At 41.9% G+C, this 13,245-nt stretch overlaps 1 protein-coding gene across 7 annotated transcripts in view; it reads left to right on the plus strand.

Moving 5' to 3' along the window:
* The window catches only part of LOC121623541 (transcription factor 4-like), a 205,765-nt gene that overhangs the window by 112,668 nt on the left and 79,852 nt on the right, over window positions 1-13,245 (plus strand). For all 7 annotated transcript variants that reach the window (XM_041960846.1, XM_041960848.1, XM_041960844.1 and 4 more), the window contains 2 exons: window positions 3,069-3,195; window positions 4,886-4,935. In XM_041960846.1, the coding sequence (XP_041816780.1) occupies window positions 3,069-3,195; window positions 4,886-4,935 (177 nt within the window). The remainder of the gene's footprint in view (window positions 1-3,068; window positions 3,196-4,885; window positions 4,936-13,245) is intronic.

Consider the following 13,245-nt stretch of genomic DNA (forward strand, 5'->3'; position numbering starts at 1 on the left):
CTGATTCTTTTCCTACTCTGTGTCCCGCTCCCCACCAAACTCAATGGAACAAAACGCTAAACTGCTGGAATAAACTTTTAACACCTCGATCTGACTGTCTTGATATCATCTTGATATCCACAATAGCTAAATTGTATTGAGCAGATAGTGCGGAGTGAAGTGAAAGTGGCAAAGACAGAGAAACAAACAGGTAAAGAGAGACAGACAGAGACGCAGACGGGCATTTTTTTTCTCTCCTCTAGTTGCCGGGGCGACCGGCCCGGCCCGGCCTGGCTCGACGCTCGAGTGCGAGAAGAAAAAACAAAGAAACGAACAGAAAAGAAAGAAAAGCGCCACAATCAATGAGACCCTTTTTGTTTTAGTGGGAACCCCCTTTTACCCCCGACGACACACACACACACACACACACACACGCACACACACTGAAACACACATGGACAGAGGAACAGGATGACTGAATTGGTGTGTGATTGTGTGTGTGTGTGCCTTTGTGTCTGACTCCCTCTCCCTCTCTGTGTGTGTGTGACTGACTTTATTTAAGACAAGGGCCCTTTTGTTTTAAGCCGGAGAATGGCTCTGAGACCGAGGCTGGCCCTGTAATTGGCCTACTTAGGCCCTATTTAGCATGAGAAAAGCCTTTCTTGGCCTGGCAGTGCCAAGCTAACTCTTGTTTTCAGCCACAGAGAGGACCAACGCGGTGATCAGAATTCAGATTAGCTTGAAAAACATCCATCCCCCCTCCAAACACACTTCTCCACCCTCTGCTTTAAATACACCGCACACTAATTACTTAACGAGAAAGCTGGGAAAAAAAATCTACCCTTTAACGGAGTAGTGGTGGAGTCTATTTAAAGGGGGGGCAGGGTGGGGGTTGGCAGGTTCTTTTTCACCTCTTCCCTCCACGCTAACTTTTTGTGCCTCTTTAAAAAAAAAAATGACCGTCTCCTCCATCCTCCCCTCTGTCTTTTATTCTTGCGCTCTCGTCCCTCCAAATCAGCCCAGACGCCACTTGTTGCAGCCGAATCATTGAACTTAATTAGCGGGACAATGTCTGAGCGGTTTGCAAAGTTTGAGCCGTAAACAGAGCCACAGTTAGAGGAGGGAAAAAGCAGCAGAGAGGAGAAGTTAGACTCTGAGCTGTGGAGCGAGATGAACGTCTCCACGCTGAGCAGCATGAGGTCGCTCTCATGGAGGTAAATGCCATCACAGCCATGCTTCCATTTCTCATTATCAGCTGCTTTTATCAGAGGTGTCTGAGGTAGGCTATCTATCTATCTATCTATCTATCTATCTATCTATCTATCTATCTATCTATCTATCTATCTATCTATCTATCTATCTATCTAGTCTCTGTCCGTCTGTCTCTTGTTCAGTTTCATTATCTTTAAGCCAGTGTTTTGCTTTTGTCTACACAAAGTATTTGTTAATCAAACTTTCATTTTTTGTTTTTAACATGAAATTGGAGCTCAAATTTTTCCATCTGAATGTTGTCGCACGCTCTGCTGACCTTCACCTTAACGAAAATGTGAACTAATTATTAACACCATTACAGTAATTGTCAGCCAATAATCTTCTGCTAATATATACTCCATCCTATATGAAGGATATTCGTGATGGGAGAGATTGCCACATGCGCCACTTGCTAGCGTCCATGCGTCGAGATGGTTGTATGATCACAGAGCTGGCCATGTGAGGGTTAAAAATACTGTGTGCTGCCAACATAACTATTCAGAAACAATAGAACTGGTTAATTACCTTGAATCTTTGGTAATAATTACTTCTAAATCAGACATATTGGAGCTTTCCAAATATCAACGTTGATATTGACATAAGCGCTATACTGACTCCCATATAACCAGACCCTGGCATTATTGTTAATATTCCAAACTCTCCTCAATATCCCAGCCTCCAATGACGTTTCAGCTTGGCTTGCCCGAATTGTGCTCAGATTTGAATATTTGGTAACTGAATATTGAATCCTAGTTTTGTTGCAAGCTTTTGTCACTCCAACATAAGCGATCAATATCCTGACTACCCTCAATATTCTGGCATTCGTCAATATTTCAAATATTTGACGTTCTCTCTTCAACAAGTCACAGCTCTCATCAACATTTCACTTCTATTCAATGTAAATGTGCTCCACATACTAGCAGAGACGGCCGTGCTCAACATTGTGATCAGCAGCAATCCACTCATTAACATTCCAGTGATCAATAGATAATAGATGATATTTGCCCTCAACATTCTATCGTCAACATTTTTCAGATACGTTCTACATTATTTAATCAACATTTTGATGGTCTTCAACTCCACTTGCGACATTCTTCTTCTTCTGGGTAGCTGTTCCAGATGAGTCCATAGCTTTGCATTCAGTGTCCCAGACTCTCCTCAACGGTCCAGCTTCCATTCACGTTTCAGCTCAACATGCTAACTGTGCTGAGCATTTTAGTCCACACTGCGTCCACATGACAAACTCCAGCATCCTGACTACACCGAGCATTTCCTGATGATTCCAAACATTTTTGTCGCTACGTGCTAGCGGTGATTGTCGGGGCTGTCAAACAGCCATCACCGTGAAATCACCATGGCTGCCCCAATTACCTTCAACATTTTGATTGTTTTCTGTCCTCTTTGTTTAAGGATGTCAGGTGATTTTATGTACTGTTCCATGAATACTCACTAGAGCACCAAATGTTATGTATTAATCCACTGCTGAAAATAGTCCCCAACAAATTCACTATTTCCTTCTCTTTCGGTAACATTTGGTGTTCACTGCAGTGCCCACCTTTTTCAGGAAATCATCAAGTCCTTTTTTAAAATATATTTGTTCATCGTTTTACTTGCACCTTTATCTTTATAGTTTTAAGGTCATCCTTAATCCCAGTCGATTGCGTTTTTACAGTCCCAGATATTTATGAGTGGTGCTACAATCTTTATACCCCCAGAAAATGTACTGTGTCTCCTTGTGAAGAATGGTACGTTCTCGGGCCTTCAGTTAACAACCTCTCTCTGTGTCTCTGTCTCTGTGTCTCTATCTCTGTCTGTTTGTCTTATTGTCTCTCGACCAGTCGATACTGGGTGGTGAGTTGGGTTTGGGGAGTCCCAGTGCGGCATCGCCCACCAAACCAGCCGGTCAGTACTACCAGCACTACAGCTCCAACCCACGGAGGAGAGCACTGCCTATGGACACCATGGGTGAGACACGCCTAACACACACACACTCTCTCTCTCACACACACACACACACACAGTGACATTCACCTGAACACTTCTGTCGGTGAACTGCTTTCTCCATCTCCAACAGTGACATCATCACCGTATGTTTGGCATTTTTTTAAGAACATGGAGGGAGAAATAATTATGCATTTTAAACCTGCAATAAGATATAACAATATACACTCAGTTGCCGCTTTAATGGGTACACCTAGCTAAAACTAATGCAGTCTGATGCAGCAGTCCTGCCATAAATCCTCCCTTCATAAAGGTCAGAATGTTCAGTTTTTGTTGAAACTGTTTTAGAGAGGTGTTGATTAAACTTGGTATAAATAGGATGGAGAAAATATTAGAACCATCCCATATAATACAGTTAAACATCAGCGCACAATACAATTACTCTAAAATTACAATGAAGACTTTATCGTAGGGCTGCTGTAATAAACTGCACACAGTTTAGCTCGGTGGGCCTAATAAAATAACAACTACAAAATAAAAACTTATTCTTAACACATTCATTTTAGAAATCTCTGTCAACCCATCAGCATAACAAGCGACCCCACACGAGGCCCCAGACGTACAGTACGTCTGCTGGCTTAGGGTGTTCTCAGGTTTTCAGGTTCTTTCACTTAATAGACAACAGCTTTCAAATTTTCCAGCTTTGGAAAGAATTTACTGTCGCTTTCTTAATAACAGCAATGATTCTGATGATGGTTGGCCTTCTGTGGTTTTTCAAGATACACAGTTTTGATTCAGACAAATTCCAGAAACAGTGGAAACCGCACTGAGAACAACAGCAATTATCTGACCCTTTTTTCCTACTTAAATTTAATAAATTAAATTACACCCTAACCTTCAGATTATGAGCTACAAGAACCGTGCCTGTGAAATTTTAACATTTATCTTTTGAAGTTATAGGATGAATTTTTTTTTTTTTTTTTTTACATTCCTGTATCCAAGCAGAAAGTTTTTTCAGCGCCCTTGGTGAAACATTTTAACCTGGACTGATCCCGGTTCACAGCCGCTGTGTGTTTTCACAAACAAGGCTTTTTTTTTTCTTTTTCGAAGGCCGAGCATTGTGAGCGTGTGTTCGTGCGTCCGTGTGACCATCCTGTTTGTCTGCGTGTGTAAACGACTTTAAGGGAAAAAAAAAAAAGCAGGGAAGTCTTTTAAAAAGCAGGACAATGGTGGCCGCGGCGTAGCCTTGGTAGAGGTAGCCTTGAGAGGACACAGGCGCTCGCACGTCGACTCTGGGCCAATTTCCAAAAAAAAAAAGCGCTCTTTCATTTTTCCATCAAAGTCTCACCTTCCCAGTTGATAGACCGCTCCCTTGCTCTCCTTGAGAGAAACCCTGAAAAATAATATAAACATGTCAAAAGCTACCCTCCTTCCTTTTCTCAAACCAAAAAAAGAGAGAGAAAAAATCAACCTGGTCTTTTTGTGTGGTGTCTTTTGATTTCCTGCATCTTACTGTGCCGCGCTTGTTTGCAGTGAAAGCTTTCTTTGTAAATTTATCGACGGCGATGGGAAAAGTGGCCTCGCTCTTTCCTCCTCGGCTGATCGATTAAATTCAAACGAATCAAGCCAGAAGCTCCTTTTAACTGAGAAATAAAAGCCTCTTGGCCTGTTAAACCCTCATGTATTGTTTTGTGTCTTTTTCTTTCTCTTTCAGAGGTTCACACAAAAAAAGTGCGGAAGGTCCCTCCCGGCTTGCCGTCCTCAGTAAGTGATAACATGGCTTTTTTATTATTTCGGTGGTATTATTCCTGCTTCGAGTGCTGCTGAAGAAAAGGCTGCTGATGCTCCTGCGTGTTTGGAATCGCTGAGCTGGTTTTGTAGCAGAAAAAAACATGAAGTTGTAAAAAAGCTGCACACGTTGCCAGGTTTGGTGAATTCGTCCAGATGAAGATGATGCTGCTGTCAGAGCCGCTCTGGACACAAAACAGCTGCCGGCTTTTTGTTGTCCGCTCCCGTTTTTTGGCATATCAATTAGAAGAATTTCATGTCTGAATAATTAATCCCACACTAAAAAAAGGACATGCATTATTCTGAATCTACAGAAATGTGTTGGTAGAAATGTCATAGCTTCCTTTCCAAATGATTTACAGCACAAAACATTTAAAATTTCACTAAAAAAAGGGCAAAGAAAATAGTCTTGGTTTGCAGTTTCCCTGTTATTGATTAATGAACTGATTCATGTGCAGTATCAGTGAATCCGTTTGAAAGGACAGAATTCCCCCAAAGCCACGAAGTTGTAGAAAAGCTGCACACGTTGCCAGGTTTAGTGAATTTGTCCAGATGAGAATGATGCTGCTGTCGGGGCAGAGCTGGACAGGAACAGCTGCCGCCTTTCTGTCGTCGCTTCCTGTTTTTAGAAACCGAGTTTTATTCCACAATATATATAATTGAGCATTAAAAAAAAAACAAAGAATACAAATAAATAAGACAATTGCTTATAGTAAATGTTAAAAACTGATTTAAACTTTTTTTTTATTTCCTGTCCTCATATTGAGCATTTATAAGCAGCATGTAAACATTTTAACAGTTAATAATTACACCGTCTCCTTCACGCGCTTTTTATATTATTACAAATGCACTTACAGGCGCTTCCGGAAGGATTTCTAGTCATTAGGAAGAAAATAAATGAATAAACACACTGTTTAGTAATTACAGAGAATGCATTAAATGTCTAAATCCTGCTTCTAAATGATGACTGCCGGACTTAAAGTGAAATGTTGCCCAAATTCATTGTTTTTGAAAATAAGCGTGATGACCACAGTCCTGTCTGTGTGCTCTCTTTCTCAGTTATTGACTGATTAGTTGATAAGGTTTTGGGATTTTTGCCCAGTCGCTGTGCTCGGCTGCTGGTTGGAGGATCGGAGGATTAAACTCAGCCGCAGTTTAAGGAGGAAGAAGCAGGAAGCATCCGTTCACCAAACAACAAAACGCTGCTGAAACGATTAGTCAGTTGACAGAAACTTAATCATAGACGCTTAAAGTCATTCACGGCACCAAACGCCAACATTTGCTTGTTGCAGATGGATTTGCTGCTTTTCTCTGTTTTAGATCATCGTACAATCTTAATCTGAAATCTGGTCATACAAAACGAGACATTTGAAGGCATCACTTCGGGCTTTGGGAGCGCGTGATGGCCATTTTTTTTAAAGACCGAACGTCTGATAGACTAAACAATTAATGGATAGGATCATTAGTTGCAGCCCGGAACCGATCGTGCATGAATCAAGCTGTTTCTGTAGAGGATGTTCTTACGTGTGGGAGAGCGCCAGCAGAAAATGCACGCTCATAAACTATCCTGATGTCACCGCTCAGTTCAGCGTTCGCGGTTCCTCTCGAGCTGCTCGAATTGACCCCAGCTGTTGTTCCGAGGCCTGCAGCTCAGCTGGAGTTTGAGTCAGGAGGAGACGAGGCAGCACAACGCTGATGTTTCACGTTTTTCCCCTTTTGATTCGTTTTAGCTTTTGGTTTGTGAGCTCGTCTGCTGCTTTACCTGCAGCGTTAGGATTTCATACAACTCTGGAATTCGTCGAAGCATTTTAGAGCTCTTTGTGTCGCTTGTGGAAATAGATTTGTCGCGTTAATAACTCTTAACTACAACCTCATGTTGTGGAATCAGTGGATGAATGGGTTGCTTGATTTTCTGTTATTCTCTGTTTATGCTGATCTAGATTTGGGTTGGTCACAGCTGAGGCCACAAAATCTGCAGGTAGAGGGTATAATGACACTGATCATGAAAGTAATGTGTAGTCGCAGCTCTAGTGCTCATTAGATTCATTTTCCAGTTCTGACTTTGGGTTGTTGTATGTGGAGAGTTCCTTTCCGCCGCTGACTTCATTAATCGCCAGTTAACGATGGCTGAATGTACAGCTTGTCAGCCGCCTCTTTGGCTCGGCGGGAGTCCGCCTTTCTGTGGCCTCGGCCCGCTTTGTCCGCGCTTCCTGCTCTCTTTCCCGCACCTCTCTGTGTCTACATCAGGGGGGGCGGCGAGGGGGGAGAGGGGAGAGGGGAAGGGAGAAAGAAGGGAAACCAGGAGAGGAAAGGACAGGTGTTAGAGGAAGAAAGAGCAGGGAGGAAGAGCAGGTTCATGTCGTTCCTCTTCTTTTGTGTGTGTGAAGTGGAGGGATGAGACGCTTCCTGTGGAGCAGAGAGACATGGAGGCGAACAACGGGGGCTGTTGCTTTATTTTAATTTGAATTTAACATCAGAGCATCAATTCCAGAGCTGGAGAGCAACTTCATACATTTACTCACTGGTCATTTGTAATATTCTGGTATTTTGTGCTACATTTATCTGATGCTGATGGTATCGACTCAAAAAAAAAAAGTTTTTTCTGCGTGCTGAAGTAAAATTCAAGCTCTATACACACATGACATGACCTGACCCCCCCAAAAAAAGACAAAATAGGTTTTTAAGCTTCATGGTCATCTACTCTTTGTTGTGTGGATGGTTGTTTTTGAAATTTCCCTGGACCCCTTGTTCGCTTGTCACATGAATCTACAGTTTGCTTCTGCACTGTGCTCTGGGAAGAAGCAAATTACATGACAAATAACGTGGGGAACTTTGTATGTCTGCTAAACCCCAGACTGCCTCGCTATGACCGCTGTGCTGCACCAGACCGTCACATGACCCTCTGACTGACTAACCAGGACATTTGTACGAGTCTCGTGATCCAGGTTCTGGATCTGTGTGCTCGCGCCTCCTTCGTGTCTGCCGCGCTCGGAGCCTTCTCCTCTCTCTGTTTCCACCTCTGTGATGTGAGTAATCCCGCCCGCTTGCTCGCGCTCACATCAAGAGAAAAGGAGCGAGGAGGAGAGGACCCGCCGCCTGTGAAATGGAGAGTTGGTTCGACTGCGGGAGATTCAGAGCCACGTTCTGCTGGCTGACGTGTTGGCATGAGTACTGTATCAGCTGAGAGAGAGAGCAGAGCGAGAGCTTTGTAGTCGTACCTGTCGTTTTTTTTCTAAATGGCTTCTAGTTTTGTCTCGCATGTCTTTGAACAGCAGCGGTCCAGGTTTTGTGGTGTCCTGAGTCGTCTCAGCATCGAGGCCTTGCTTGAGCTGTGGCTTTTATTCTGAACAGGCCTCAGATTGCTGACATTTGCTCATTTTCATCATCACCTCTGGTTTTAGTTCCAATTTTTCTTAATCTTTCTTAAAACACTGAATGCCACATTATCTGGTCCTCATGTTTACAGTATAAAGTGCAAAGAGGAGCAGCAGGCAGCTAATGGAATATGAGATTTAATGGTGTAGATTCACCAACACATAAAGAAATATCGGCTAAAAATAGCTACAGCAACAGCTAATTAACCCTCCTATTGTCTTCAGGTCAATTTTGACCTGTTTTCAAGTGTTTGCATATCATATAGTAGATGGGAAGACAATACAAGGGTTAACTGATTCTAACATTATACATTAAGCATGAAGGGAACCTGCAAATATCATTTTCATCCCTAATGGAAGTAAATAAAAGAAAAGAAATATTAGAAGGCAGTGAAAGTTTGTTTATTTTGTTGTATACTACCTTTTTTTTGCCATTAAGTCCCATGAACACGGTTCTTCTCTCCTTGGAACAATGAAACTTCATACACACATCATATACATTTATGGTGTGTTTAAAACCTGTGGAAATAAAGGCAACTTTTTCCCAAAAACTCTACTGCTCACATGACCACTGTCAGCAGTTCTGAGTCGTCTAACTTATCCTGGAATCAGCCATATATGGCATGCTAACACGTGTCTGTGAAACAAGTCTGTGTTGGTACTATTTTATTTAGCTGGACTGAAGATCTGTGCGTCACCTGGAGCTGTACCTGGTGTGTGAATGCACTTTTGAAATAAGCGATACGTTCTCAGATTCCTTTGTTGAACTGGAAGTATTTGTCTGCAGAAGCGTTTGATAATAGTTGTGTTTGAGATCAATGGAAGCACACTGCATGAATCCAGCAATGGATGCCCATGTGTTTTATTGCTGACTGTCTCTTGCTGGTACTCAGAACGACAGAAAACAATCACACGTGAAATTGATTGTCGGTGTGTTGCCGTGCAGGCTGAACCTGTAACCCTGTCATCTGCTCGTTTTTGACTCAGATCAGTCACACAATGATTTCTCTCGAAGTTTCCCGTTTGTTTTTTAAGGCTCAGCATTCTGGCGTCTGGTCAGAGATTCCTGCTTCTCTCTCAAATGTTTTTTTTTTTTTTTTTTTCCCGGATGGTCCGGCCTCCAATCCTGCTGCCAACAGCAACGACGATGAGGCTGAGACGTGTTTTCATTCCTGCTCTCAGCAGCCGACTGAGCTGTTTGTCGTAGTCTTTTCTCATCTCTTTAATGCCGAAAGTGCCATTCTTTCCTCTTTTGATGTGAGCGTTTCTTTTGTTTATTCACAACAGTTTTTTTTTTTTTTTTTTTAATAGTTTGGGGTTTCTTTTTCTTCTAAAGTCTTCTAAAGATCCATTTCTACACGTGTGTTAATTCTGCAGGAAGCACTTGTGTAAGTTAAACATCAGTGAAGCTTTTTGTTCAAAAGGAAATATTTCAGATGTAATTCTGAATGAACGACAACAGTAAGCTGGTTTACTGAGCGGCTGGATCCTAAAATAAAGCTTTGACGAAATGCCTGACATTGATATAACTGGATACTTAACACTGTCGCTGATTCAGTATTTCTGACAAATTTAGGACACATCAAAATCCAACAGCTGTTAAATTCTCTGCTTTATTAAACACCTCTTCATTTTGATGTAAACATCAACACTAGTATTAATTTAGCCATTAGAAATATCTAATCCAGAATCTGAATGATCATTCAACTGATGCTGCTCACTATGAAGTTTACAAAGCATTTAAATTATGAGAGGAAGTAAACTATGTAAAATGTAAAATACCTAAAGTTCCTTTTTAAGGTAATGTTTTGAACATGCATTTCTTATGTTTACCTAGAATAAGATCAGAGGTATGATTTAGTTTTTTTACTGTAGTCTTGCAGCATTCGCAATTTGTGCTATCGATCATTTGTTGAATAGAGTGTGATGTAATGAAGTGACGTTTGTTTTGGATTTTAAAGTACAGGGCCATTTACATGGAAGCTGGACATATTAGCAATGCTGACTGAGAGTTACAGAACCTGTGGTGGTGACATTACATGACCATTTCACTGGATGTGATCTATGAAATGTAAACAGCTACAATCGCACAACAGGAGCTGCAGTCTGTGGAGGGACGAACAGATTTATGACAGAAGTGTCATAAAAACTGGACCAATCAAATTTAGAATGATGGAAGGAGTGCTGCATAAGAAAAAGAAGAAACACAGCAGACTGAGTTTGACTGCAAGGATCAAATTTATAAAGCTGAATTTTCTCCCTCTTATTTGAATGATGATGATGATGATGATGATGAACTAGCTGCACATCACTGATTTACAGATGATCTAAGATTCGTTTAGACTGAATGTAACTACACACACACACATTACAGACATTCCTCTGTGACGCTGTATTTGTACTCAGGGCAGGTGCAGGTTGTGTGTGTGTGTGTGTGTGTGTGTGTGTGTGTGTGTGTGTGTTTGACTTTCAGGCTACTTTCAGGGACACATTTCAGGCTAAAGACCACTTAATTGGGGACGACTTGTCTAACTGGGGACAAAACCTGTGTCCCCAGTTAGAAAAAAAAACAGATTTCTGGGTGAGTGGTTAAGGTTAGGTTTAGGTTAAGCTTAGGGTAAGTGTTAGGGGTTAGGCAGCTAGTGCTTGTGGTTAGGCTAAGTGTCCAAGAAATGAATGTAAAAGTGACAGAAATAAACATGTGCGCGAGTGTGTGTGTGTGTGTGTGTGTGTGTGTGTGTGTGTGTGTGTGTGTGTGTGTGTGTGTGTGTGTGTGGCTCTATGGCAATGCACAGAGGCCAAAAACAAAAGTTCTGGCACATCACGGCACACACGCACACACATTTGGACTTTCAAACATGTGAGGACCCTCACCAAAACATTTCAAAGCCCCAGCCCTCACCCTAAAGGACGGGGTGGGATGTTTTGAAGTCTATCTTCATACAGTTCTCACATGTACACTGACAGACTGACCGTGAAGAGATGCCTGTGTGCTGTGATGACGCTGTAAGAAATGGTAAATCCTCGTTCTGTACAAAAATACATTCTTAAGTTCAGCTGAGGCTAATGCGAGGCTTCAGGAGTCCACTTTAGCCAAATTCAATCTGCATCTTCCAAAGTGACAGTGTTAATGGTACAGAATTCCCTCTTTGTGCGTCCATGGACAGTGTTCCCTTGATCAGCTGCGACTGAACTGGACGTCCTTTAAGTAGCTTTGCCACCGGCTTTCATGTGACCACCAGGACTGAGATGAGAGTGATGAAGGCTAATATGAGCTTTGGCCGAACTAAAAGACCTGTGGGCTTTGTCCCCCATTCCTCACAAGAAAGCGCTTCACAGCCAGCATGGAGACGAAATCAACCCTTAACCCTGCTAATGTGTATGGTGGATTTGAAAAAATCTGAACCTATATCCATTCAGCTTAACCTTAACCCTAAAACCGAGTCTTAACTCTCAAGCAGCTGTTTCTGAAGTGAGGACAGGACAACATGTCATCACTTTCAGGGTCAGAAACATTAAATACACTTAAAGAGTTGTCTTTGTTCAGGCGTAGTGTTTGGATTCAAACACACGTCGTTGTGTTGAAGCTGCAGTGATCACTGCGTGGCCACTGGGGGCAGAAACAGCTCCATCGCATTCTCTCGTCAACACGCGTCACATGACAGGACGCCGCGTGTTTGTTGTAATTCATCAGCTCGCGTTAGTGGCAAAAACAGGGAAATTTGAGGATTAAATGTGAGTTTATTGCAAGCTGGCGGCCCAATATTCACTGAGATTTTCATCTTTTCAGTTTGTTTTCCTCGATGTTTTCAGACCTCGTTCGTAACAAACTGAAAAGCTTGATTGGTCTGCCTGCACTGAGTCACACTTTGTCTGCTCAGTTCGAAGAGATTTTAAGTGTCATTTCAGCGGTGTCTCACAGCCTCCACACACTGAGCTGCTTCCCATTTTCTGACGACTTTATTGAGTCTTATGGAGACACTTTTGTTTGTTAATGTTTAAGAGCCTTCCATCGCACTGTGCTGGGTGTTCATGGTATTTTATTGTGAGTGTTTTCTTGCGGTTTAAGATCTCGACCATAAGGAACATGGACACTTTTGTGGATTCCCTCTACATTCACTAATTTTTCTGATGAATTTAGAAAGATTTCAAGTGTCATTTGAGCGTGTTTCAACTTGTTTTCCTTGTTGTTGGGTTGCTGCCCTCCCATATGCTCTCGCCCGTGAACGCGCTTCATTTAAGGCAAAAAGTCTTGCCTGTTTTCTTTCATCTCTGTTTCACATCCACTGCAGGCGATGGGTCTTTTTCTTTTAATTAATTCATTTCTTCTTTTTTTTTCTCCTCCTTCTCGTCTCCCCGCGCTGCAAGTTTGTTATTGTTGTTTGTCAAATTTAGTTTGCTGAGTTGATGATTTACTTTGAGAAACAATTAAACGTCACTTGAGAGGAGAGCGTGGGATGTCTTTGTAATCAAAAGGAAATTAGGCATCAGTTGCTAACATTAGCAGGTTGCAGAGTGCCGTCTCGCTGTTGTTTTTCTTTGTTGGTGTTGGGAGTATAACAGCTTTTTTTTCTTTAGATATCATTGTTTTAGTTAATTTGTTGTTCAGGCTGATAGAGTCTCCAGCTCGTCCTCAGAGCATTGCTAATGCTGACAGAATAAACAACAAAACACACACACATATATCAAGATTATCCCCAAAAATGACTAGAATGGAGCCATTAAAATGAAGCTATTAAAGCAAATAGAAATAAAATGATATATGTGTCAGCATGAGCGTGTTTAATGTTCATTTTTAGTCTGTTTAGTGCTTGTTCTTTCTTCTTTTTTTTTTCTAATTCCACACACACACACACACACACACTGTCTCGTTGACACTGGGTCCAGCCATTAGACTGCCTTGTGATTGATT

The sequence above is a fragment of the Chelmon rostratus genome, chromosome 19 (assembly GCF_017976325.1).
Source record: "Chelmon rostratus isolate fCheRos1 chromosome 19, fCheRos1.pri, whole genome shotgun sequence".
NCBI classification, from domain to species: Eukaryota; Metazoa; Chordata; class Actinopteri; order Chaetodontiformes; family Chaetodontidae; genus Chelmon; species Chelmon rostratus.